The sequence below is a fragment of the Hyperolius riggenbachi genome, chromosome 8 (assembly GCF_040937935.1).
Source record: "Hyperolius riggenbachi isolate aHypRig1 chromosome 8, aHypRig1.pri, whole genome shotgun sequence".
NCBI classification, from domain to species: domain Eukaryota; kingdom Metazoa; phylum Chordata; class Amphibia; order Anura; family Hyperoliidae; genus Hyperolius; species Hyperolius riggenbachi.
Genome location: NC_090653.1, coordinates 96,161,493 through 96,189,225, shown reverse-complemented (window position 1 = coordinate 96,189,225; position 27,733 = coordinate 96,161,493). Strand labels below are relative to the sequence as shown.

General features: G+C 45.9%; 1 protein-coding gene across 1 annotated transcript in view; it reads left to right on the top strand.

Moving 5' to 3' along the window:
- LOC137528271 (interleukin-13 receptor subunit alpha-2-like) overlaps nt 1-27,733 on the top strand; it is an 85,790-nt gene that overhangs the window by 34,126 nt on the left and 23,931 nt on the right. The window contains exons 4-5 of the mRNA XM_068249563.1: nt 9,060-9,213; nt 25,687-25,804. Of these exons, the coding sequence (XP_068105664.1) occupies nt 9,060-9,213; nt 25,687-25,804 (272 nt within the window). The remainder of the gene's footprint in view (nt 1-9,059; nt 9,214-25,686; nt 25,805-27,733) is intronic.

The following is a 27,733-nucleotide window of genomic DNA, read 5'->3' as shown; positions in this document are numbered from 1 at the left end:
CACTGTGTGTAGACCTGACTAATGACATTGTTATGTGATTTGGCATGATGGATCACTAAACCATAACCGGCCACTGAATGTGGATGAACAATTGCATTGATTTTCTACATACCTCACCTGTCTGAAGCCACTTGCTCATGACCATGGGCGTAGCAATCACCCCTGCGACCCCTGCCATTGCAAGGGGGCCCAGAAGCTTTGGCGGCCCCTCCTCCACCATCTCCCCAACCACAAATACAGCCAATTGAAAAAAAAAAAATCACTGTTTACTTACAAAAACTAAGTGCAGGAGTGTGTGTAAAATTTTCCTGCTTACAGATGCTGCTTCACAGCAGAACACTCTCTGCTGCCCTTCACCGGCTCCCAATCACATGACCCTCATGGTGTTCAGGGACCAATGGGGCCCCATGCTATCATTTTTGCAGGGGGGCCCTATTAAGTTTAGTTACGCCCCTGCTCGCCATGACATTTCCCTCTGTATAGAACACTGCATGTCTGTATACAACTCTTTCTCTGAAGAATATTTCCCTAATGATCTAGCAATGAATGCTAAGAGCATCACTGATTAAACTACCTGCTCCCCCCATCCCACCAATACAGTTAATCTGAAGCTGTGATGAGTTGTTAATAGTCGGTTGAGAGGCAATCACCCATCCATGGTAGTGTAGGGAGAATATTGCAGGCTGACTGGGTGTGACTAGGCAGCAGCAGTCAGTCACTGAACACTTATAAACAGTTGGTTAAGGGAATTTTAAACCATGTTCTGTGTAATGCTATCCCTGGTGTGGTTTTTATTATTAGTAGTATGCCTGCAAGGACACAAAATAGCTATGCAAGATGCTAAAAAAAAGGCACAAGATAACTTGATCCACACAAGGTTGAAAACTTAATTACTGTTGCCAAGAACACATGAACATAGAATAACCCCATGTCAGCAAGTTATGACGCTTTGAGTTGTTCCAATAAGGGATTTTGTGTTTAAGTAAAATGACATTTTTATGAAAAGTTCAAAATGTAATTTCACCCTTTTCCTCATCTGTGTTCTGTAGTGAAGATCAAACACAGAACACAAGCCTTCTCCCTGCTAATAAAAAAAATCTTATGTGCAGAGGTATAACAATAGCCCCTGTGATCCCTCTTGGGGTGAAAGCGGGGCAGGAGTTAAGGGTGGGTGCTCTCCTCTCCTCTTCATGTGCATTGCTCCCCCCCACCCATCCACAATCACACTCTGCAAATATGCTGAGTAGTAAAGGGGAGCACACAAACCTATTCCATCACTGGGTGCTCTCATCTGCTCCCCTCTTCATGTGCATTGCCCCCTCACCCCCCATTTCCATAACCACCTATGCAGAGTGGGTGGCAGCAGAAGTGATATTACCTGTTCCACCGCCGGACAGGAGGTAAGTGGACTCGGTACCTGGCAGTGAAACAGGAAATATCGCTTCTGGTACAGCCCACTCTGCAAATGCACTTATGGAATGGGGGAGAGGCATTCACCCGGGTGAGAAGTAGAATGGGGGTGAGGGAATACGGGGAAGGGGGGGGGGGAGGGGATGAGAGTACACTGCAGCAATATTGCATAGGGGAGAGCATGTAAAGCATAGGTGGTTTGGAGAGGCATATGCAGGGGATTAAAGGTACTGGTTGATGGGCGGACTTGGCACCCAACGGTGGAGCAAGTACTAACAGACATTATCCCCCCCCTTCTTCCAGAACCTGTATGAGCCAAAACCAATTCCGGGTACAACCCCCCTTTGTACTTGGTGAAATAAATGATTCTGATTCTATTTCTGGTAACACTTCTGCTGCAGACCACTCTGCGTATGCGATTATGGATCCGGGGGAGAGAGGCAGGCACCGCGCCGGGTAGGGGGGAGAGAAATATTTGCTGCGGACCAGGGGTGATGGATGAGAGTACAGTGCGCTCCACTGCAGCAATTTTGCATTGGTGGATTCTAATGTATCACTTCTCCAGCAACACCTATAACCTTTCAGAACACCTGGATTACTTGGGATGGCAAAGATTTAAGCTGGATTGGATCTTCCTTGGTATCACACACGGCTGAACACTGCACACCTTCCTTGGAATTGACCTAAGACCTTAAAGACTTTCTGCCTCTTTGTGCCCGCCCACACCCATCCCGTGAGTAACTTTCATGTATTATCTACAGCATCTATGCTCAATAGACTATATGTTTCTACATATATTATATATTATATCTTCAAACTTCTAAACAAAGGACTGTGTTTTCAAATCCATTCTGTCCATCCAAACATCTCTGTGTAAGGACAAATCAGTCTACACAGGCCCTTTGATCTCTGCAGGATACCAGCCGCAGCTGAGAAAGTTTACACCTTGACTCTAAATAGGGCCTTTCTCAGCAGGAGCCCTGAGCTGTCTTTTGTCCATTCTAATATTCAGCAAAGACACTTCTCCCTGTATACCAAAGAAGGAACATCTATCCAATTGACAAATCAACAATAATTCTACTTAAGTTTGTTGGAATCTTCAGAAAGACAAAAAGAGGATCCAGATGACATGGGAAAAGACGCTCTTCACTGCAGAACCAAAATAACTCTGTGACAAATTCTACAGAGTACACCCAGGCAACAACCCTAATAGCTCCAGCACAATCCAGCAGAGATGACAGCCACACATTGGGAGACTGTTCTGTCCTGGAGTCATCAATCTCAGACCCTAGCTCCCAGGGTAGCCCCATTAAGGCTGTCCTCTGCAACGTCAGATCAATAAACAACAAAACAGCAATCATACATGATCTAATAGAGTCTTCTGATCTGGCCTGCCTGACTGAAACCTGGCTTTCTGAACCAGTTGGCCCCACCATGGAGGCCGCCGTGCCAACAAACTATTCCGTGATATACTGCAACAGGAAAGAACGCAGGGGTGGAGGAGTTGCACTTTGCTTTAGATCAGCTTTGAAAATCAGACCACTTACTGTAGGACCTACCAACTCGTTTGAATGCTTGGGGGTGCAACTTTCAGCTGAGAAAAACATTAACATATTGCTGATCTACCGCCCACCAGAAAAATACTCAGACTTCCTTAAGGAACTTGTAGATCTCCTATGCAACCTAACACTGGAACACCCCAGATGGATTGTTCTTGGAGATTTCAATACATGGGTGGATGACTCCTCTTCACAATTTGGAATAGAGCTACCTCGTGCCTTACATGAACTGGGCTTCTTCCAATCAATCAGCTCTGCTACTCACAGGAAAGGTCACACTCTGGACCTTATATTCCATACTGGGCTGTCAATAGCCAATGTGGAAATTAATCCTGTTGCCTGGTCAGACCATCACACTATCCACTTCTCCCTCTCAATACCAGCTGTCAAACACCAGGTCAAGAATCAAATAAAATACCGCCGCTTAAAAGGGCTAACACCTCAACATATCCGAGATAACCTAAGCTTTGATGAATTGACTGACTCCAGCTTGGACCCTGATACTCTGGTGTTTAAATACAACAAATGTGTGTCCTCCACCTTTGAGACCATTGCTCCTCTGCGCACCAAATATCTTACTCCACACCATCATGCACAGTGGTTTGATAACGCCATAAAAGAGCTAAAAAGACAAGGCCGAAAACTTGAGAGACTGTGGCGCAAATCTCAGTCCCCAGAAGACAAACATGCCTTAATCCTCCACTTGAAGAACTACCAAAAGGTAATCACGGGAAAAAAATCATCCTTTCTATCACAAGAGATTGCAAATGCAGTTAACAAACCAGCCTAACTGTTCCGCACAGTGGAAAAACTCTGCAACCCAGCATGTCAAAAACTTAATATCGAGTCTTCAAAGGACCGCTGTGACCATTTCTTCACAGACAAAGTCTCTGCTATAAGGTCCACCATCCAACTAACAGCATCTGAGCCTAATATAGCGCCGAAGACCATTAGCAGAGACAACGTAACACCTTGGTCAAACTTCAAAGAAATTGATGAAGAAGTCACATCAACAGGGGCGTAGGGCCTGTGGTCGCAACGGTCGCCACGGCGACCGGGCCCGGCTCCTGAAGAGGCGGGGGAGGGGCCGGGGGGGGGGGCCATGTCTTTTTGTGGTGCCCGTGCGCGCTATTGGGAGGGGGAAGCCGCAGCCGCGGCGAGGGCAGCCCGACCTCTCCCTCCCTTCCTCTCCCCGGGCCCCCCCCCCTTCAAATGCAGAGTGCGCGGCGCACGGAAGCGCTGTAGTAGGCTGAACTCACCTCCATCCCTGCGTTCCAAGCGCCGCTGATCTCCTCCCGCTGTATAGATGCTGATACACACTGCTTCCGGCTAAACAGGAAGCAGTGTGTAACAACATCTATACAGAGCGGGAGGAGATCAGCGGCGCAGGGATGGAGGTGAGTTCTGCCTGCTACAGCGCTTCCGTGCGCCGCGCACTCTGCATTTGAAGGGGGGGGGGCCCGGGGAGAGGAAGGGAGGGAGAGGTCGGGCTGCCCTCGCCGCGGCTGCGGCTTCCCCCTTCACTATGGGGGGCACCTACCTAATCCTGGGGGGCAGCCAGGGGCGTAGGGCCTGTGGTCGCAACGGTCGCCACGGCGACCGGGCCCGGCTCCTGAAGAGGCGGGGAGGGGCCCGGGGGGGCCCATGTCTTTTTGTGGTGCCCGTGCGGCCCGTGCGCGCTATTGGGAGGGGGAAGCCGCAGCCGCGGCGAGGGCAGCCCGACCTCTCCCTCCCTTCCTCTCCCCGGGCCCCCCCCCCTTCAAATGCAGAGTGCGCGGCGCACGGAAGCGCTGTAGTAGGCTGAACTCACCTCCATCCCTGCGTTCCAAGCGCCGCTGATCTCCTCCCGCTGTATAGATGCTGATACACACTGCTTCCGGCTAAACAGGAAGCAGTGTGTAACAACATCTATACAGAGCGGGAGGAGATCAGCGGCGCAGGGATGGAGGTGAGTTCTGCCTGCTACAGCGCTTCCGTGCGCCGCGCACTCTGCATTTGAAGGGGGGGGGGGGGGGCCCGGGGAGAGGAAGGGAGGGAGAGGTCGGGCTGCCCTCGCCGCGGCTGCGGCTTCCCCCTTCACTATGGGGGGCACCTACCTAATCCTGGGGGGCAGCTACCTACCTAACCTATCCTGGGGGGGCAGCTACCTACCTAACCTATCCTGGGGGGGCAGCTACCTACCTAACCTATCCTGGGGGGGGCAGCTACCTACCTAACCTATCCTGGGGGGGGCAGCTACCTACCTAACCTATCCTGGGGGGGCAGCTACCTACCTAACCTATCCTGGGGGGCAGCTACCTACCTAATCTATCCTGGGGGGGGGCAGCTACCTACCTAACCTATCCTGGGGGGCAGCTACCCACCTAACCTATCCTGGGGGGTGGGGGCAGCTACCTACCTAACCTATCCTGGGGGGCAGCTACCTAATCTATCCTGGGGGGCAGCTACCTAATCTATCCTGGGGGGCAGCTACCTAATCTATCCTGGGGGGCAGCTACCTAATCTATCCTGGGGGGCAGCTACCTACTCTAATCTATCCTGGGGGGCAGTTACCTACCTAATCTATCCTGGGGGGCAGCTACCTACTCTAACCTATCCTGGGGGGCAGTTACCTACCTAATCTATCCTGGGGGGGGGGCAGCTACCCACCTAACCTATCCTGGGGGGGGCAGCTACCCACCTAACCTATCCTGGGGGGCAGCTACCCACCTAACCTATCCTGGGGGGGGCAGCTACCTACCTAATCTATCCTGGGGGGCAGCTACCTAATCTATCCTGGGGGGCAGCTACCTAATCTATCCTGGGGGGCAGCTACCTAATCTATCCTGGGGGGCAGCTACCTACTCTAACCTATCCTGGGGGGCAGCTACCTACTCTAACCTATCCTGGGGGCAGCTACCTAATCTAACCTATCCTGGGGGAAAGCTACCTAATCTATCCTGGGGGGCAGCTACCTAACATATACTGGGGGGCACCTACCTCATCTAACCTATCCTGGGGGGCAGCTACCTAATCTATCCTGGGGGGCAGCTACCTAATCTATCCTGGGGGGCAGCTACCTAACCTATCCTGGGGGGCAGCTACCTACTCTAACCTATCCTGGGGGGCAGCTACCTACTCTAACCTATCCTGGGGGGCAGCTACGTACTCTAACCTATCCCGGGGGGCAGTTACCTACTCTAACCTATTCTGGGGGGCAGCTACCTATTCTAACCTATCCTGGGGGCAGCTACCTAATCTAACCTATCCTGGGGGAAAGCTACCTAATCTATCCTGGGGGGCAGCTACCTAACCTATACTGGGGGGCAGCTACCTAACCTATACTGGGGGGCACCTACCTCATCTAACCTATACTGGGGGGCAGCTACCTAATCTAACCTATACTGGGGGGCACCTACCTATCTAACCTGGGGGCACTTACTTGTCTAACCTGTATTCGGGGCACCTAGCTAGCCTATACAGGTGGCAACTATACTGGCTACCTATATTGGAGGCACCTACCTAACTAACCTATACTGGGGGCACCTATTCTGGCTACCTATATTAGAGGCACCCACTAGCTAACCTGTACTGGGGGCACCTATCTATCTAACCTATACCGGCGGCGCCTGCCTATCTAACCTATACTGGGGGCAACTATACTGGCTACCTATGCTGGAGGCACCTACCTGGCTAACCTATACCGGGGGCAACTATACTGGCTTACCTATGCCTGGCTACCTATACTGGGGGGACCTATAGCTGGCTATAGGGATTTGGATATGTGTGTGCGTCGAGTGTTGCCAGGGGAGGGGGGCTGTTGTTGCCGTGGGGGGCCCACATCCAGATTCCGCATCGGGGCCCAGAGGTTTGTAGCTACGCCACTGCACATCAAGCATCCTCCTTCACCTCCGCCTAACTACCTGTGACCTGGATCCTGGCCCAACACAGTTCATGTTGAACTGCACTGACCTGTTCGTACCGGTATTCCTCAAAATTGTTAACTGTTCCTTACAATCAGGGATATTTCCTGCTGTACTGAAGGAAGCAATCATCAGGCCTCTCCTCAAAAAACCCTCCCTGGACCCAGATGCAATGACCAGCTACAGACCTGTCTCTAACCTCCCCTTTCTGGGCAAGCTAATTGAAAAAGCCGTTTACCTCCAGCTAGAAGCAAAAATCCTACAAAACAACAGTTATGACCCATTCCAGTCTGGCTTCAGGAAACACCACAGCACTGAAACTGCCCTCATCCAAATATTCAACCACCTGCTCATGGCAAGAGACAGAGGAGAGTGCTCGATCCTCATACTGCTAGACCTTTCTGCAGCCTTTGATACAGTTGACCATGACATCTTGATAAACAGGCTACACGAATACTGCGGCATTGATGGCATAGTTCTTCAGTGGTTCCAATCCTTCTTGAGTGGCAGAACCCACAAAGTGTCTATGAGGCCCTTCCTATCCACCCCTGTATCACTTAAGTATGGGGTGCCCCAGGGCTCAATCCTCTCTCCCCTGCTTTTCACAATTTACATGTTACCGCTTGGAAAACTAATCCAAAAACATGGCCTGACATACCACTGCTATGCAGACGACACCCAACTATATCTTTGCTTCTAGCCTGGTATGACAGACTCAACTCTAACTATAACCGCCTGCTTACGTGAACTACAGTAATGGATGAATGACAACTGGCTGAAACTAAATGCAGACAAAATTAAAGTCCTTCTGATTGGAGGGCAGAGCATGATAACAAAACAACTTAACTTGCAGTCTTCACCACTGGGAATAGAAGGCACGGATCTACGCAGCTCTGACCATGTGTGTAGCCTAGGAGTTCTAATAGATGGAGAGTTAAACTTCAGAACCCAAATCTCTGCTGTGGTGAAATCATCCTATTTTCACCTAAAGAACATTGCAAAAATCAAGCACCTCATTCCCCCAGAAGATCTGCCAACCTTAGTCCATGCCTTCATCACATCCCGACTGGACTACTGTAATGCTCTCTACACTGGCCTTCCAAAAAAGGTCTTGCACCGCTTACAGCTGATACAGAATACTGCTGCCAGACTGCTAACCAACCAACCCCGTCACTGCCACATAACGCCAGTCTTGCACTCCCTTCACTGGCTACCTATAGAATGGAGGGTCCTATTCAAGATCGGCCTACTGGCATTTAAATCCCTGAATAATCTAGGCCCTGGATACATGAAAGATATGTTACAGCTACGTAGCAACCCCCGCATTCTCAGATCCACAGGTTCTAATAATCTAGTTATACCCAGAGTCCACTTGGAATCTTTTGGTCCCAGAGCCTTCTGTCATGCTGCCCCTACGTTTTGGAACTCCTTACCTCAACAGATCAGGACAGCTCCATCCCTGGACGTGTTTAAATCCAGACTGAAAACCCACCTGTTCAGTTTGGCATTTGCAGAAATATAAATTTTGTTGTGTGAATACTTCATCCTACTACCAATTACTGAATCTGAGAGAGCCTAAGCGCTTTGAGTCCTATGGGAGAAAAGCGCTATAGAAATGTTATTGTATTATTGTATTATTATTAAGGTATTCAAGGGGTTAAAGTTACTGGTTGTAATTGAGGACCAGGAGGTTTTAATGACAGCAATACCTTATTCAGTGCAGTTGTTAATCCCTCCTGCTACCGAAGTGCAGCCATCAACTCCCCCTGGTCCTCAAGTACAGCAACTAACCCACCTGGTCCCCACTTACAGCCATGGGGCGACTTATACTTGAGTTTAAAAAAAGGCCAGGTTAATGGGTTAAATACTGTTCCGGCAATCACCAGACCCCAAATTACTTCTTCCTCTGAGTTGCGACGACTTGGAGGGGAATAGTATTTTACGCCGCCAGGAATTTGAGTGGCAGGAAGGAGAGCCGCCATTCGGGTCACCCTGCGCCCAGCTCACCGTCGGCATACATATATGTACGCTAAATACTGAGATCGACTTATACATGAGGTCAACTTGTTTCCAAGGGTATAGGATAGATCTTTTTCATGGATTATTTACAACAAAATGTATTTCTTATTAGAAAATCTTATAATTGCATCTGCAGGTTTTCACTTGTTTTTCTTTTACTTTTCCATAGTCAGCTAGGACGAGGCATTACAGATACAGAGCAGCATTTAATCTCGGGGAGGATATTATCATTAAAATGCGTACTTACTTGAATGGGGATTGCACGGACGGAAAGGAAGTATGGAGCGAATGGATCCAAGTAAACAGCACAAGGACTTTACAAGGTAGAGTGAAGTGATGAAAGATCAATAAGACCAGTTTGGACTTGTAATTACTTGTTTTTGCTTCACGAGTTTGAACGGGCTTGCAACAGTCTTGTGCTGCTTCTCCCCAGTCCCCACTATGATAGCCATGAGAAGCAATTTATATTAGGAAGAACACAAAACATAAAATTCAGAAGATCTCACCATCCAGCCTTTAAACAAGGCCATTGTTTTTTCTGTGGTAGGATTTTTCTGATAACCCAGAACTTTGGTGTCTTTATTGTGATATCTCACTACCGAAATGATTGTACAGGTAATTAATGTTTGTCACACGTTGCCCAACCAGGCTTGACCATTAAGTACATAAATAAAGTTAATTAAAACATCTCCCTGTATAGCAGTTTTATTTAATTCAAGTGCACTGCCTACAAGGATTTGCTAAAGGGTAATTGTATCAGGGACACCAATCAGATGTATTATTGCTGTGACAACTATTGGTAACTGGTCAGATAAAGTGAGTATTCCTGCAGGGGTCTTTGCTGATCCCCCCCAATCGACTGTGTCATGGGGTGTAGCTATCCCACATAACTCTCACTACCAATAGTGTCAATGTTACATATGTGATTAAACAGCAATCTGTCGGTGTATAATCAACAGCCCAACAGTGTATCAGAGTGGCCTGTAACTACAGCCAACCTCATTTGTCACATACACCACATGTATGATTCCCATAGGGGACATAAATGCCTTCATGGAAGGTAGCTGGATGAAATTATTATCACCATTCGGGTGTATGAGCGGTGCAATACAAATGCCCAAGAAGTGTAACTCAACAATTGTTTCACCTCATAAACAGAGGCGTCGTCAGGAGTGTATGATACACAGCATTAATAGTATTTACATTATATACAATTCAACCCACCACCCAACCAACAGAGATTCCCCCAGCAACACGCTCAAGTCAGAGCTGAATGTATAGTGATGCGAAATGCTTAAATAGCATTAGCCCACTCCACCCTCCTTGAAAAACCTTGTCTGTCATGTCTGTCAGGTAGAATTTAGTTAGTGTTAGGTCCCCTCCCATGGAGGAAAGACTTCTTCGACAGTGGGAGGGACAAGTACCTAACAAATTGCAAATTGTTAGTGAAACTAACATCCTCCAAGTGGTAGACAGGTCTGTGTATGCTCATTGTGTATTTGAATCCCACGAGTGGGGTGTGCACTTTTTTGCAGGTAAGCACTCATCTGTTTTTAAGTAGCGCTGTTCATTTCTTTGCTATGTTTGATTTATTTCTGGTCAGCTGCTCCCACTTAATAGTTTTCCTTTGGTGTATATGCAGAGCCTCTGTTTGGGTTCAAGGTGCGTTTGCAGTTTCTGGGGGGGCTCAGCGCATCTCTGAGCTGGGGCCATTCAGAGGCGGCCTGGTGATGCGCTGATCCCACTTTTTTTGCGCAATTCTCAATTTTACTGGTAGCGCGCCCAGGCTATGCATATGCATAGGTAGAATTTTAGGTCCCCTCCCATGGAGGAAAGACTTCTTCGACAGTGGGAGGGACAAGTACCTAACAAATTGCAAATTGTTAGTGAAACTAACATCCTCCAAGTGGTAGACAGGTCATGTGTATGCTCATTGTGTATTTGAATCCCACGAGTGGGGTGTGCACTTTTTTGCAGGTAAGCACTCATCTGTTTTTAAGTAGCGCTGTTCATTTCTTTGCTATAGCAGAGATGCATAGACTGGACGGAGGAGAGTTTTAGAATATACAGAGCGCTGACAAACACGGAATCCGAGGTGAGGGAGGAGTGAGCATATGTACTCATAGGAGGGGAGTGGTTTTTCAAGGAGGGTGGAGTGGGCTAATGCTATTTAAGCATTTCGCATCACTATACATTCAGCTCTGACTTGAGCGTGTTGCTGGGGGAATCTCTGTTGGTTGGGTGGTGGGTTGAATTGTATATAATGTAAATACTATTAATGCTGTGTATCATACACTCCTGACGACGCCTCTGTTTATGAGGTGAAACAATTGTTGAGTTACACTTCTTGGGCATTTGTATTGCACCGCTCATACACCCGAATGGTGATAATAATTTCATCCAGCTACCTTCCATGAAGGCATTTATGTCCCCTATGGGAATCATACATGTGGTGTATGTGACAAATGAGGTTGGCTGTAGTTACAGGCCACTCTGATACACTGTTGGGCTGTTGATTATACACCGACAGATTGCTGTTTAATCACATATGTAACATTGACACTATTGGTAGTGAGAGTTATGTGGGATAGCTACACCCCATGACACAGTCGATTAGGGGGGATCAGTAAAGACCCCTGCAGGAATACTCACTTTATCTGACCAGTTACCAATAGTTGTCACAGCAATAATAAATCTGATTGGTGTCCCTGATACAATTACCCTTTAGCAAATCCTTGTTGGCAGTGCACTTGAATTAAATAAAACTGCTATACAGGGAGATGTCTTTATTGTGGCATGGAAAGAACATGGCTAAATAGTTGACATGTTTCAGCCCTCCTAGGACCATAGCTATGAGTAAGGTCCCAAGGAGGTCTGAAACACACTTGAGGCCCAATCACTCACTTGGTAGCTCTCTTTCGGCACCTGTTACGTAAAGATCCTGCAGGGAATGTAAGCTACAGCCAGTTATCCTTCCTGCTGTTCGGATGATGCACTTCAGTCTCACCTTTTATAGTATTGAGCAGGAGCTAATCCATACAGTCATAGAATGTCATGATGGATTTGATGATCCCAGTGAGTAGAGCTGCACCATTCATTTTTGTGGTAGGCTAAACTTTTTCAGCTGCTGTAAGTGGTACATCCTCAGCATGCAAGAAAATACCTACTTTTTAATGGTTTTTCAGTTGCAGAGTGCAAAAGTTATTTTCAACAAAAGATGAAAAATGATCTCTTGGAGAAAGCTTAGGAGAGAAATTGCCTTGGATCGGGCCCTAGCTGTTCAGCTGAGTTTTTGCATAATAATGGACTTTTATATATATATATATATATTATCGGCAGCATAGTTATAGTCCCTTCTCTCTTGTCTGAGTGTTACTTGTTGAACGTCCCACCCAGGGGACGAGTCCTGCGTGAATGCAGGGGGACGACGTCCACTCATTTTTTTTGGAGAGTGGACGCCGTCCCCCCCCGGGCACCCTGGAGGGGAGCAGCGCAGTGGAGAGGGACATTGGGCAGAGCAGCGGGGAAGGGCGGACATTTCCCCCCCCCCTTCCCTCACCTTGGGCCTCCTCTCCCTGGCTCTCCCCTCCATAACAATTGCGGCGGTGGCTGGCGGCGATGACTGGCAGCGGTGTCAGTGGGAGGGACTTACCTCCTTCAGTGTTCCGGCGAGTTGACGCTGTGCGTGCCGCTGCTCTGGTCTTCACTAGACCAGACTAGCTGCATGAACAGCGTCAACTCGCCGAAACACTGGAGGAGGTAAGTCCCGCCCACTGATGCTGCTGCCAGCCATCGCCCCCAGCCACCGCCACAATCGTTATGGAGGGGAGAGCCAGGGAGAGGAGCTTGAAGGTGAGGGAAGGGGGGGGGGGGATGTCCGCCCTTCCTTGCTGCTCTGCCCAATGCTCCTCTCCACTGTGCTGCTCCCCTCCAGCTGGGGGGACACCTATACACCTGGCTACATATACTGGGCACATATACCCCTGGCTACATATACTGGGCACATATACCCCTGGCTACATATATGGGGCACATATACCCCTTGCTACATATACTGGGCACATATACCCCTTGCTACATATACTGGCACATATACCTCTGGCTACATATACTGGGGACATATACCTCTGGCTACATATACTGGGCACATATACCCCTGGCTACATATACTGGCACATATACACCTGGCTACATATACTGGCACATATACCCCTGGCTACATATACTGGGCACATATACACCTGGCTACATATAATGGGTACACCTATACACCTGGCTACATATACTGGGCACATATACCCCTGGCTACATATACTGGGAACATATACCCCTGGCTACATATACTGGGCACAGATACTCCTGGCAACATATACTGGGCACATATACCCCTGGCTACATATACTGGGCACATATACCCCTGGCTACATATACTGGCACATATACCCCTGGCTACATATACTGGCACATATACCTCTGGCTACATATACTGGGCACATACACCACTGGGCACATATACCCCTTGCTACATATACTGGCACATATACCCCTGGATACATATACTGGGCACATATACCCCTTGCTACATATACTGGCACATATACCCCTGGCTACATATACTGGGGACATATACCTCTGGCTACATATACTGGGCAAATATACCCCTGGCTACATATACTGGTACATTTACACCTGGCTACATATACTGGCACAAACACCCCTGGCTACATATACTGGGCACATATACACCTGGCTACATATAATGGGTACACCTATACACCTGGCTACATATACTGGGCACATATACCCCTGGCTACATATACTGGGCACATATACCCCTGGCTACATATACTGGGCACACATACCCCTGGCTACATATACTGGGCACATATACCCCTGGCTACATATACTGGGCACATATACCCCTGGCTACATATACTGGCACATATACCCCTGGCTACATATACTGGCACATATACCTCTGGCTACATATGCTGGGCACATATACCCCTGGCTACATATGCTGGGCACATATACCCCTTGCTACATATACTGGGCACATATACCCCTGGCTACATATACTGGGCACATATACCCCTGCCTACATATACTGGGCACATATACCCCTGACTACATATACTGGGCACATATATCCCTGACTACATATACTGGGCACATAGTGTATACCCCTGGCTAGATATACTGGGCACATATACCCCTGCCTACATATACTGGGCACATATACACCTGGCTATACTGGGGACACCTATACACCTGGCTACATATACTGGGGACACCTATACACCTGGCTACATATACTGGGCACATATACACCTGGCTACATATACTGGGGACACCTATACACCTGGCTATACTGGGGACACTTGAACACCTGGTTACATATACTGGGGACACCTGGCTATACTGGGGACACCTATAGACCTTACTACCTATTCTGGGGACATCTATACACTTGGCCACCTATTCTGGGAATATCTATACACCTGACCACCTGTTCTAAGGACATCTATACACCTGGCTACCTATTCTGGTGACATCTCTACATCTGGCCACCTATTCTGGGGACAACTATACACATGGCTACTTATACTGGGGACACCTATAGACCTGGCTAGCTATACTGGGGATACCTATTTTGGGGGAACTGCTGTCAGATCTGTATTTTTGGGGAACCGCTGATGCCAGATTACGTGTATTTTGGGAAACCGCTGCCAGATTGTGTATGTTGGGGGACCACTGCTGCCAGATTGCATGTATTTTGGGTGTTACGTGTATTTTGGGTGATGCACTGCCAGGTTTCGCGTATTTTGGGGAACTGCTTCCAGATTATGTGTATGTTGGGGTAACTGCTGCTGCCAGATTGTCTATTTTGGGGGAACCTCTGCCAGATTATGCGTATTTTTGGTGAAATGCTGTGAGATTACATCTACTTTTTGGGGATACACTACGACAGAGCTCAAACGTCCCCTGGCAGTCCTTTTATACTACTGCTAAGGCCATGTATATTTGGCCCTACCCATGACCACGCCCACGCTATGCTTAACTAAGCCCATTTTTTGGCACGCCACGCGCAGAGGTTTTTAGGGTGAGTCCACTCACTTCTTTTTCCAGGACTAGACCCCTGGTCCCACCCCCTAACCATGTATGTTTCTATAACCCCTTTTAACTGCCTTTAATTTTCACACTATCTATGTGGTAGAGGATGGTAAAATGCCACAGTTTACTGCCTTCTAAAGCATCAGGTTAGTTTCACACTGCGGGGTTGTATTGCGTTGCATTATAATGTGCACATAATGCAACTGCAACAGTTGTAATGCAGGCACAGAAGCAACTGACCATTACCAATGTGTACTTTGATTGGCAAACATTGAGCGTGTCACCATGTACAATTCTATCAACACACTGCACCAGTGCTGGGCCGAAATTACGCATGAGCGTAATTACGCATCGTAATTCAATATAAATTTACGCGTAAGAGCTATGCGTAAATTACGGTCTTACGCGTAATTATTTACGCGTAAGCAGTAAAGTGGTATCGTAATTACACTGTCTACCGTAATTGCTAGGTATGCGTAATTTTACGAACACTTACGCGTAATTTTACGCGTAATTACTAACGTACTAACATCCTAAGCAACCAATAGTATCTTCTTCCGCCCTTCAGTATAAGCGTACGTTTTGACGCATACGAATGAGATGTACGCAATAACTGTCACATTCACTGCTATTGCGTACATATCGTCCGTATGCGTTAAAAAAAAACCCGTAAATGGGTATTACGGCACTACGCGTAACATCATAGTGTAAGCGCCTACATTACGGTATCCTTACGCGTAACTGCGTAAGTTTACGCGTAATTACAGTGATGTACCGTAGATAATTTCCTACGCCGTAACCGTAATTGCGTAATGCGTAATAGCGTAAAATTACGCGTAATGATCCGTAAGCGTAGATTTTTCCATTACGACCAGCACTGCACTGCACGCTCTACATTTTAACAATACAATCAGTTGGATCACATTTCAGCTGAAGACATGTGAACTGTATATATACTTTAAATGGCATCACGTTACAGTGCGTTAAACAGGGTCATTGTAACACAATGCAATGTGCCAGTGTGTAAATGCCCTCAGCGTTACTGACCCCTTAAAGCCGAATAACTTTTAAAGCATAATAACTTTTAAAGAAAAACATTTTTTTTGTTACAGCTGATACAAATCCTGCAATTAATCTGCAGTGTTTTTACTTCCTGCTCTCATGGAAGCAGACATAGGGTTAACATCCTGTGTTTACAAAGCAGCTGGGCTGCAGAGGCAGCCAGCTGACACAGCTTACAGATCAAAGTACAGTTGGGATTAGTCACAGATGAGGGGGAATTAGACAGGCTAAACTCTCTGAATACATACAGAGTGCATTTCTCTGTTTTTCGTCTGTCCTGTGCAAGAGTTCAGGTCCACTTTAAGATGCACCATTTAACCAGTTTAGCTTTTACGGTACTTCCCCGCGTGCGCACGAAGTGGTTGCTTGGTTCGCAACCCAATTTTGTGAGTATAACAGCATAGAATTTCGTTTGAACCATCACCATAATTCAACATACTACACCAAATTGGGCTCCCGGCTTCTCTTCTTGCCCTTTTCTTGTCGTTTTTTTCACCACAGCCCAGCTTTTAGGACGTAGCTCCTACGTTTAAAAATGCAGGGTAGACGTAGGAGCTATGCCCATGAAAAAAACCTCCACCGCGGCTGATCGCGCGTTCTTCAACGGTGGTACTCGTCTCTGCCTTTTAGCCCAGAGACGATTAATTCATTGAGCTAGGTCCCTGTCCCAAAAATCACCACCCGTGCGCGCTCCGGCTAGTGCATGTGCACAATCCTGTGTTAAAAGTGAATGATTGCTGCTAGCAATAGAAACAATCATTCAATAAAGTTACGCAAAAAAAGTTGTTAAAAGTAAAAAAAAAAAAAAAAATTAAAGTGACATTGTCCCAATGAAATAAAACATTGTTTCATAGTTATTTGGGTTGAAAAAAGACGTACGTCCACCAAGTTCAACCAGAGAACAAAGTACAACACCAGCCTGCTCCCTCACATATCCCTGTTGATCCAGAGGAAGGCGAAAAACCCTTACAAGGCATGGTCCAATTAGCGCCAAAAGGGAAAAAAAATCCTTCCTGACTCCAGATGGCAATCAGATAAAATCCCTGGATCAACATCACTGGGCATTACCTAGTAATTGTAGCCATGGATGTCTTTCAATGCAAGGAAAGCATCTAAGCCCCCTTTAAATGCAAGTATAGAATTTGCTAGGGATGGGACGAATCCACAATTTCTTCGAATCCGAATCCGGATCCGAATCTAAAAAGGTTCTCGAATATCTCGAACCTTTCGAATCCCGAATCTAACGAATCCTGCACATAAAAATTGTGCGATCCGTGGTATAGTTGCCCGCAGTATAGGTACCCAGGCATAGGTAGCGAGGTAAAGGTGCCTTCAGTATAGCTAGCTAGGTATGGGTGCCTTTAATATTGGTAGCTTTCAGTATAGGTAGCAAGGTATAGGGGCCTTCAGTATAGGTAGCAGGGTTTATGGGCCTTCAGTATAGGTAGCAGGGTATATGGGCCTTCAGTATAGGTAGCAGGGTATATGGGCCTTCAGTATAGGTAGCAGGGTATATGGGCCTTCAGTATAGGTAGCAAGGGTATATGGGCCTTCAGTATAGGTAGCAGGGTATATGGGCCTTCAGTATAGGTAGCAGGGTATATGGGCCTTCAGTATAGGTAGCAGGGTATATGGGCCTTCAGTATAGGTAGCAGGGTATATGGGCCTTCAGTATAGGTAGCAGGGTATATGGGCCTTCAGTATAGGTAGCAGGGTATATGGGCCTTCAGTATCGGTAGCAGGGTACATGTGCCATCAGTATCGGTAGCAAGGTATAGGGGCCTTCAGTATTGGTAGGTAACTAGGTATAGGGGCCTTCAGTATAGGTAGCAGGGTATATGTGCCTTCAGTATAGGTAGCAGGGTATATGTGCCTTCAGTATAGGTAGGTAGCTAGGTATAGGGGCCTTCAGTATAGGTAGTAAGGTACATGTGCCTTCAGTATAGGTAGGTAGGTAGGTAGGTAAAGGGACCTTCAGTATAGGTAGCAGGGTATAGGGCCTTAAGTATAGGTAGGTATGTAGGTAGGTAGGTATAGGGGCCTTTAGGTAGGTAGGTAGGTAAAGGGACCTTCAGTATAGGTAGCAGGGTATAGGGCCTTAAGTATAGGTAAGTATGTAGGTAGGCAGGTATAGGTGCCTTTAGGTAGGTAGGTACGTATAGGGGGCCTGTAGGTAGGTAGGTAGGTAGGTATTGAGGCCTGTAGGTAGGTATAGTGGCCTGTAGGTAGGTAGGTATAGGGGCCTTTAGGTAGGTAGGTAGGTACGTATAGGGGGCCTTTAGGTAGGTATAGGGGGCCTTTAGGTAGGTGGGTATAGCGGCCTGTAGGTAGGTAGGTAGGTAGGTATAGCAGCCTGTAGGTAGGTAAGGATAGTGGCCGGTAGGTAGGTAGGTAGGTATAGTGGCCTGTAGGTAGGTAGGTATAGCAGCCTGTAGGTAGGTAGGTATAGCAGCCTGTAGGTAGGTAAGGATAGTGGCCGGTAGGTAGGTAGGTAGGTATAGTGGCCTGTAGGTAGGTATAGTTGCCTGTAGGTAGGTATAGTGTCCGGTAGGTAGGTAGGTATAGGTGCCTTTAGGTAGGTAGGTATGTATAGGGGGCCTGTAGGTAGGTAGGTGGGTAGGTAGGTAGGTATAGTGGCCTGTAGGTAGGTAGGTATAGGGGCCATTAGGTAGGTAGGTAGGTAGGTATAGGGGCCTTTAGGTAGGTATAGGGGCCTTTAGGTAGGTATAGGGGCCTTTAGGTAGGCAAGTAGGTGCGTATAGGGGGCCTTTAGGTAGGTATAGGGGCCTGTAGGTAGGTAGCTATAGCGGCCTGTAGGTAGGTAGGGATAGTGTTAGGTCGGTAGGTAGGTAGATAGAACCCCCCTCCCCCGCCAACCCCCCCACGGCCCCCTCCGTCCCCTGTGCCTCCTCCGTCCCCCGTGCCTCCTCCGCTCACCCCTGCATAATCTACTCACCTTTCCCGTGGAGCGCAGAGCGGCAGACCTCTTCGTTACTTCCCTGTTCCCTCTAGTGGCCGGACCGGCTCTTACTAATGACGTCATTGTAAGAGCCGGTCACTAGGGGGAACCAGGAAGTCGGCGAGAGGTCTGCCGCTCTGCGCTCCGCTATGGATAGGTGAGTGGATGCGGGCAGGGGGGGCGAGCGGAGGAGGCGCGGGCGGTTGGAGGAGGACGAGTGCGAGCGGCGGATGCGCGGCGATGCGGCGTCGGGATTCGGCGGATTCGTATAGTGGAAAATGGCGTCGGGATTCGAATCCACGAATCTCGAATATTTCCTAATATTCGAGGGATTCGTGGATTCGCCGGATTCGTCGTCCCACCCCTAGAATTTGCCATAACGACTTCCTGTGACAATGCATTCCACATCTTAATCACTCTTACTGTAAAGAACCCTTTCCTAAATAAATGGCTAAAACATTTTTCCTCCATGCGCAGATCATGTCCTCTATCTTTGAGAAGGCCTAGAGACAAAAAGCTCATCCGCCAAGCTATTATATTGCCCTCTGATGTATTTATACATGTTAATTAGATTTCCTCTAAGGCGTCTTTTCTCTAGACTAAATAAACCCAGTTTATCCAACCTTTCTTGGTAAGTGAGACCTTCCATCCCACGTATCAATTTTGTTGCTAGTCTCTGCACCTGCTTTAAAACTGCAATATCTTTCCTGTAATGTGGTGCCCAGAACTGAATTCCATATTCCAGATGTGGTCTTACTAGAGAGTTAAACAGGGGCAATATTATGCTAGCATCTCGAGTTTTTAGTTCTCTTTTAATGCAGCCCAAAATTTTATTAGCTTTAGCTGCAGCGGCCTGGCATTGAGTACGATTATTTAACTTGTTGTCGATGAGTACTCCTAAGTCCTTCTCCGAGTTTGATGTCCCCAATTGTATCCCATTTATTTTATATGGTGCTAGACCAGGCATGGGCAAACTCGGCCCTCCAGCTGTTACGGAACTAGTTCCACAATGTATTTGCCTTTATGAGTCATGACTGTGGCTGTCCGACTCCTGCAATGCATTGTAGGACTTGTAGTTCCTTAACAGCTGGAGGGCAAAATTTGCCCATGCCTGTGCTAGACCATTGGTACGACCAAAATGCATGACTTTACATTTTCCAACATTGAATTTCATCTGCCATTTATGTGGCCATATAGCCATCCTATCCAGATCCTGTTGCAATATGTCCTTATCTTCCTGAGAGTTGATGATTCTGCACAATTTTGTATCATCTGTAAAAATAGCAACATTGCTTTTTACTTCATCTACTAGGTCATTAATAAATAAACTGAAGAGCACTGGACCCAGTACAGACCCCTGTGGGACCCCACTACTAAAAGTCACCCATTTTGAGTATGATCCATTGAACACAACTCTTTGTTTTCTGTCCATTAGCCAGTTCCCTATCCATGCACACTGACTCTTCCCCAGTCCTTGCATCCTCAACTTTTGCACCAGACTTTTGTGGCGAACAGTGTCGAAGGCCTTAGCAAAGTCCAAGTATATCACATCTAGAGCATTTCCAATATCCACATTAGCGTTCACTACTTCATAAAAGCTGAGCATGTTAGTCAAACAGGACCTGTCTTTAGTAAACCCATGTTGATGCTGAGAAATAAGATTATTTTCTACTATGAAGTCATGTATAGTATCTCTTAGTAACCCCTGAAATAGTTTGCATACAACTGGTATTGTCACCATAAAAAAATCAAATTTCAACAGCAACTGGTCTGACTGTATAAGTGATAAAGATGCTAATCCTGCATTCAAAACTTGCAAAACTTTATCTGCTGTTATGGTTTGTAGTTATCACATACTTTAGAAGCACTGGGCCTAGTGCCAAACAGTGCCAAAGAGTTGAATGCTGGGTGTTCTTTTTATCTATAATATATTCCTCCTCTTCCATTTATTTCCCTGCCTAGCTCCTTATCAGAAACCGCTCTGCTCACTTGTGTTGCAAGCAAGGCTGAGGTGACTCAGTGATCTGATGTGTAAATAAAAAAAGAAAATGCAGTTGTTGGTATACACCTCAGTAAGAGTGTCTGAGAACTCTGGGAGGAGGGCAGCTAATGAATACACAATGAGCAAGAGAAGGGAGGGGGGGGGGAAGAGTCAGGGAGGATATGATGTCAGCATTAGCTTGGCAAGATGGCCACTGCCTAGAATTGGATTTTCTGCTTTTCCTTTATAAAATTCACAGGAATCATTACGTGGATAGCACAATACATTTGTTATGTAAGTAGAAGTAGTATTTATCTACTTATATATGTGTTTCTTATTTCTAGGTTAGCATGGGTGTCGCTTGTTCTTTAAAGAGACTCCGTAACAAAAATTGCATCCTGTTTTTTATCATCCTACAAGTTCCAAAAGCTATTCTAATGTGTTCTGGCTTACTGCAGCACGTTCTACTATCACCATCTCTGTAATAAATCAACTTATCTCTCTCTTGTCAGACTTGTTGGCCTGTGTCTGGAAGGCTGCCAAGTTATTCAGTGTTGTGGTTCTGTGATGCATCTCCCCCCTCCAGGCCTCTCTCTGCACACTGCCTGTGTATTATTTAGATTAGGCAGGGGCGCCTATACCAATAGGCAGTACAGGCAGCCGCTTGGGGGCGGAAGTTCGCCAGAAGGCGCCGCCCACTGCTACTGTAACTTTTTTTCCCCGCTGTATATTGATTTTACAGCCACTGAATGCAGGCTCTTAGCAGGAGTGAGGGGGAAGGAGCGTGACATCACAGGAAGTGCAGAGCCGAGGCCAGGTCAGGAAGTGATTAGGAGTCCGGAGACTGAGAGAGTCTGGTTGATGGAGCGTGGGGAGAAGCAGCTAGAAGAGCGCAGCTGGCACTGGCAGGGGCTCTGACATGCAGGGAGATTTACACACAGACCAGTAAGTGATAGAGCGTGTCATGCTGGGGATTCATCACCACTGTATCGTCACTGCACCCAGTCCTGTTGATGCAGAGCAAACTTCGAAGGAAAACTTCTTTATGGCAAAGTGTGAAAATAAACAAAGAAAAGGAATGCTCAGACTCTGCTTTGGGATCCTGTGATGGATGAATGCTTTCTGATCCTGTGTAGAGCAGTGCACATTATGTGGCAGATAAGGCTGGTATAAGCAAACAATGCCCTGATGGATTTGTGATGCTAAATAGAGTTCCCTGGAACATTCTGTTTACAGTAGTTGGACTGCTTGTAGTGCAGACAAGCACACATACCTTTCATTGTGTTTTTAATACTTTATTTTGCATCTTTTACAGCTATTTTCTAAACTTTTCTGGGTCTTGTGAAGTAGTGGTGGGGGATGTGAGACATATACTGCCTGGTACACACCATGCAATTTCCCGTCAGATAGACTGATTGAAATTGATAATTTCCAACAGGTCTGATCTGATTTCCAATCATTTTTCTGATCAATTTTTCCAATCACTTCTATAGAAAATTGATCAGAAAATCCATTGGAAATCAGATCAGACCTGTCGGAAATAATCAAATCAACCTGTCTTATCTGATGGGAAATTGCATGGTGTGTACCAGGCATTTATGTGTAGCCTTTTTAAACTAACATAAGAATAAAATACATTTTGTACAAACCAAGCGATCTCCCTGTGTTTTGCATTTCCATTCTCACAAAAAACAGACATGATGCTGCAGCTCTGCTCACTGGCTCCTACCAGTGTTTCCATCCCCACCACGGTGCCGCCTTTGAGATGCATCCCCTCCACACCCCAGCCAATAGAGACAGAGCACACATGCTCTGCCAACCTCTAATGCCACCCCTTCCTAAGCAGCCACAAGCACAGTGTAATGTTTACTGCACATGGCTCTGCCCCTGGCCCTGCCTCTAACTCCACCCAGTCAGACAGAAATGGGGGATGCTGCACCAGTCTTTTCCTGCCACTTGCCTATACCCTCCGACTGATCAGGTCCATGCTCCTCTTCAAGCATGAATGCAGCCGCACCATGCCTGCGCAAGTACAGCCATTCCTGTGCAGTAAGCCTGATCCGCCTGTGCATGAGCGGCTCTGAGACACTACACAGACGCGGCCATGCTCACATGGGTATGGCAAGGCTCTGCTCATGCTTGAAGAGGAGCGCAGCCCCTATCAGCTAGGGGGTTGCGGGGGGCACCACTGGTTTTCTTGCCTGGAGTGACAAAAAGGCTAGAGGCGCCCCTGAGATTAGGGCAGCTTCTCTCTTCTCTCTTATCTTTTACAAGCTGGATAAATCCTCCTCTGAGCTGGCTGGGCTTTCACATACTGAGGAATTACATACAGGCAGAGCTGTCTGCACTCTGCAGGAAGAAACAGGGGGAAAGAAACACACAAATGATCTCTTGAGATTCAAAAGGAAGGGTGTATACAGCCTGCTTGTGTATGAATGTATTTTCTATGTGTGGACATACTGTACATCAACCTACTTCCTGTTTTGGTGGCCATTTTGTTTGTTTATAAACAAACTTTTAAAAACTGTTTTTAACCACTTTTAATGCGGCGAGGAGCGGTGAAATTGTGACAGAGGGTAATAGATGTCCCCTAACGCACTGGTATGTTTACTTTTGTGCAATTTTAACAATACAGATTCTCTTTAAGCTTACAGGTCTATAATTTCCTGGATCTGATTTTTTTGCCCTTCTTAAATAATGGGAAAACGTGGGCTGTACGCCAATCCACTGGGACTCTGCCAGTTGAAAGAGAGTCACAAAAGATAAGATAAAGGGGTTTATCTATAACTGAACTTAATTCCCTTAGGACCCGAGGATGCATAACATCCGGGCCAGGTGCCTTGTCTATTTAATTTATTTAGTCTTGCCTTCACTTCTTCCTGCATTAAGTATTTACTATTACAATTGGAAGATTGAGACTCTTCTGCATCTGTAATTTGCAACAGTGATGATTCCCTTGTGAAGACAGAAGCAACAAAAGCATTTAATAACTGTGTCTTACCTTGGTCATCCACCACTGAGTTCCCACTCTCATCCTTTAGGAGTCCAATACAGTCAACCTTTTTTTTTTTTTTTTAGAGTTGATGTACTTGTAAAACTTCTTTGGGTTAGATTTGATATCCCTAGCGATTTGATTTTCAGCTTCAATCTTTGCCAGCCTAATTTCTTTTTTACAAATTTTATTGCACTCCTTATAATTGCTTAGTGTGTTTTTTTTTATCCCCAGTTAAGTTTTTAACCCTAGCCTATTTACTCATTGTTAACCCCTGCAATACCTATACCTGTTTAGGGCCCGTTTCCACTATAGCGTTACGAAATCGCCGGTGAATCACCGCAGGCAAATCGCATGCGGGTGCGATTCCGCATGCGTTTTTGCCGCGATTTCGCATGCGATTTCGCATAGGTAAGGCTGTATGCGATTTTAACCATGTCACTGCCTGTGTGAATTAACATGGGTACCTATGCAAAATCGCATGCGAAATTGTGGCAAAAACGCAAGGGGAAAACGCATGCGATTTCCCTATTAAATACATTGCGTGCGATTCGCCTGCATTCCACACGCAGGCGAATTCTGAGGCCCCTACCCTGCAGATTTTTTCTGCACAGAAAAACGTGCGGGGAAACGCACAAGTGGAAACAGTCCCATCCACTTGTACTGACTGTGCGAATCCGCATGCGTTGCCCGCATGCGGATTCGCGATAGTGGAAACGGGCCCTGAAACCTTTAATGATTGCTGCCTGTAGCGATCGGATGTGATCGCTAGAATTAAAGTTTGGAGCCTCAATGCTCTACAGATGTATCGCTCTGCCGTTGCCTAGCAATGCATCTGTATCGCACTATGGCCATTCAAACAGCCATCCTAACGAATGCAACCAATCGCTACAGACACGCAGGCTGAAGATAACAATCCACCACATGCTATACTATTAATAAAATATGGCGCATGGGGTATCAATTTAATTGGAAAGGACAAATAATTAATTTTTATGTGTTTAAAACTGTGGGACGTGTCATGTGAAAAATAGGAAGGGAGGGTGAAAAATGAAAATAAAATGACTATAAAATAAAATATTACCCAAAGAAAGCCTAGATTGTACTGAAAAAAAACCTGAATATATATCGCTAAGATGGCATAAGTAATTAAAAAGTTACAGCTGTATCAAAGCGACACAGCTTAAGTTTTAAAAGGGGTAAAAACCGTCTAATGCGAACAGGGCCGGGCCGAGGCAGAGACGAGAGAGGCTCCATCCTCAGGGCGCAGTGTAGTAAGGGGTGCACAACTCACTCAGCTATCATTCCTCTATTGTGTTTGAAGCAGAGAGAAATAAGAAGAAAAGGGGATACATGGCAGTGACTGCAAGCCAGATAACTAGAGATTAAGGGGTTGGGAGCCCTGGGGCTACTCTTAGTCTAATAGCAATCAGTGTGTGACGGCTGGGGTGGGAGGGATAGAGGGCACACTTTGGTGTCTCAGTCTTGGGTGCTGGAGAACCTTGTCCTGGGCCTGGCTCTCAAACCGGTTAATCTTAAAAAATGGTCCAAGATGTAAGAACTGCATCTTTCACACAATGGATTTACATTTTTGGAATTTTGTACTTTATAATTGTTTAGATTCTGTGTACATTATAGCCATTTTTTACATTTCAAAAAATATGAGACTTTGCTTTTATATTTTCTAGGCAATCCAAAATCAAAAGTGAAAGATTTTCAATGCATTAATGACAACTTTGAAGTGTTGAGATGCACGTGGAAAGCTGGACAACTCAGCAACAACAGCAATTATGAGTTACAATACTGGTAGGAATTTCTGTTCTCAAAATGCCATGTCAAACTGATTGCCTATGTCTGGGAAACATTGTAAAGGCCTTTTTAAAAAATGTAGGATCAACATCAGGGATTATAAACTCACAACTGGAACACATACTGTAGTTATATACCTTGATAATGGTCAGCTGTTAATGTAGCATAAGATGTACATTGTAGTTTTGCAAGGTTTATAATGCAATGGGTAAGGGCTAGTTACACCTACAAAAATTAAATTATCCCATCTTTAACCTCCCTGGCGGTAAGCTCGTGCTGAGCACGGGCTATGCCACGCAGGAAGATTTCTCAGGCCCTGCTGGGCCGATTTACATACTTTTTTGACGTCATGCGGCCCATCGCCATGGCGATGGGGGAAGCCCTCCAGGAAATCCCGTTCTTTGAACAGGATTTCTTGATTGGAAATTGCCGGAGGCGATCGAAGAGGGTGGGGGGATGCCGCTGCACAGTGGCTATCATGTAGCGAGCCCTGGGCTCGCTACATGATTAAAAAAAAAAAACCTGCTCTGCTGCCCCCTGGCGGTTTTTAATAGACCGCCAGGGGAGTTAATTGTCATAAATGTGTAGCCATATTGGACACTTCTTTGCTCCTAATCCAGGAAATACAGTAACATTTATAAACCTTAAAGTTAACCTAAATTTTTGCACAGGACAGAAGGAAAACATAAAGGAATGAACCCTGTATGTATTTAGAGAGTTTAGCCCATCTAATTCCCCTCCTCTGTGACTAGTAATAATTATTATTAGGGCCTTTTTCCACTACACACGGATTCTGGATGCCAAAAACTGACGCCAATGAATGTCTATGGGCCTGTTTCCACTAAACTCGATTTTCCCGATGCAGATTTCTGCATCATGCATCCGTTTTCCCATACATTTAAAACGTTAGTGGAAAAAACTGACCCATAAACATTTATTGGAGTCACTTTTTCTGCATTCAGAATCTGATGCCGAAATCAGATGTCATCCATAATTTCCTGCACTAGCAAAATCGCGTTTAGTGGAAACAGGCCCATAGGTATTCATTGGAGTCAGTTCTTCTGCATCCAGAATCCACGTGTAGTGGAAACAGGCCCTAACTTGATCTCTCAGCTGTGTCAGCTCAGGAATCTCAGCAGAGTGGCTGATTTGTAAACACAGGATGTTAACCCTATGTCTGCTGTCATGAAAGAAGACACACTGTAGATTTATTGCAGGATTTTTATCAGCTGTAAAAAGAAAATGCTTTAAAGGTTATTGCTATTGCTTATCTTTTAGAACAATGAGGAAGTTCTGAGTTTAGGTCCGCTTTAAGAGAATACATTGAGACTTTTTATTGTATTGTCTGAATTCTAGCGGTTTATTTATTATTCCCGAGAGTGAAACTCCTAATTATAATAATTTAGTTACAGAAGCTAAAACATTCTTGTTTATGTTAGAATCATCTTTCAAATGTCAAGGTTATAGATAAGTGTACTGTGTGAAGACTGGAAAGAAACACGTTTAAAAGTCACATTACTGCAGCAATCATATATATATATATATATATATATATATATATATATATATATATATATATATATATATATATATATATATATATATATATATATATATATATATATATATATATATATATATATATATATATACACATTTGCTCAGTTATTATATATAAATATTATTAATCTAAATATTAATAATCAATACAGTTCTTCCAAAGAAAGAAATAATTATTGTTAAAACCTATAATACAGTGTATTATTTTGAAATATATTTAAATGCTGGATTCTGCAGTGAAAGTTTCAAAACATATTAGCTGTGTTCCACAAAGTTGTTTTGACTATGAGTGTCCTTTGGAAAGTCAACAACTTTACAAGGTTTTTTCTATTGTTCTGTATTTAGGACAATTATACCACCTGGTGG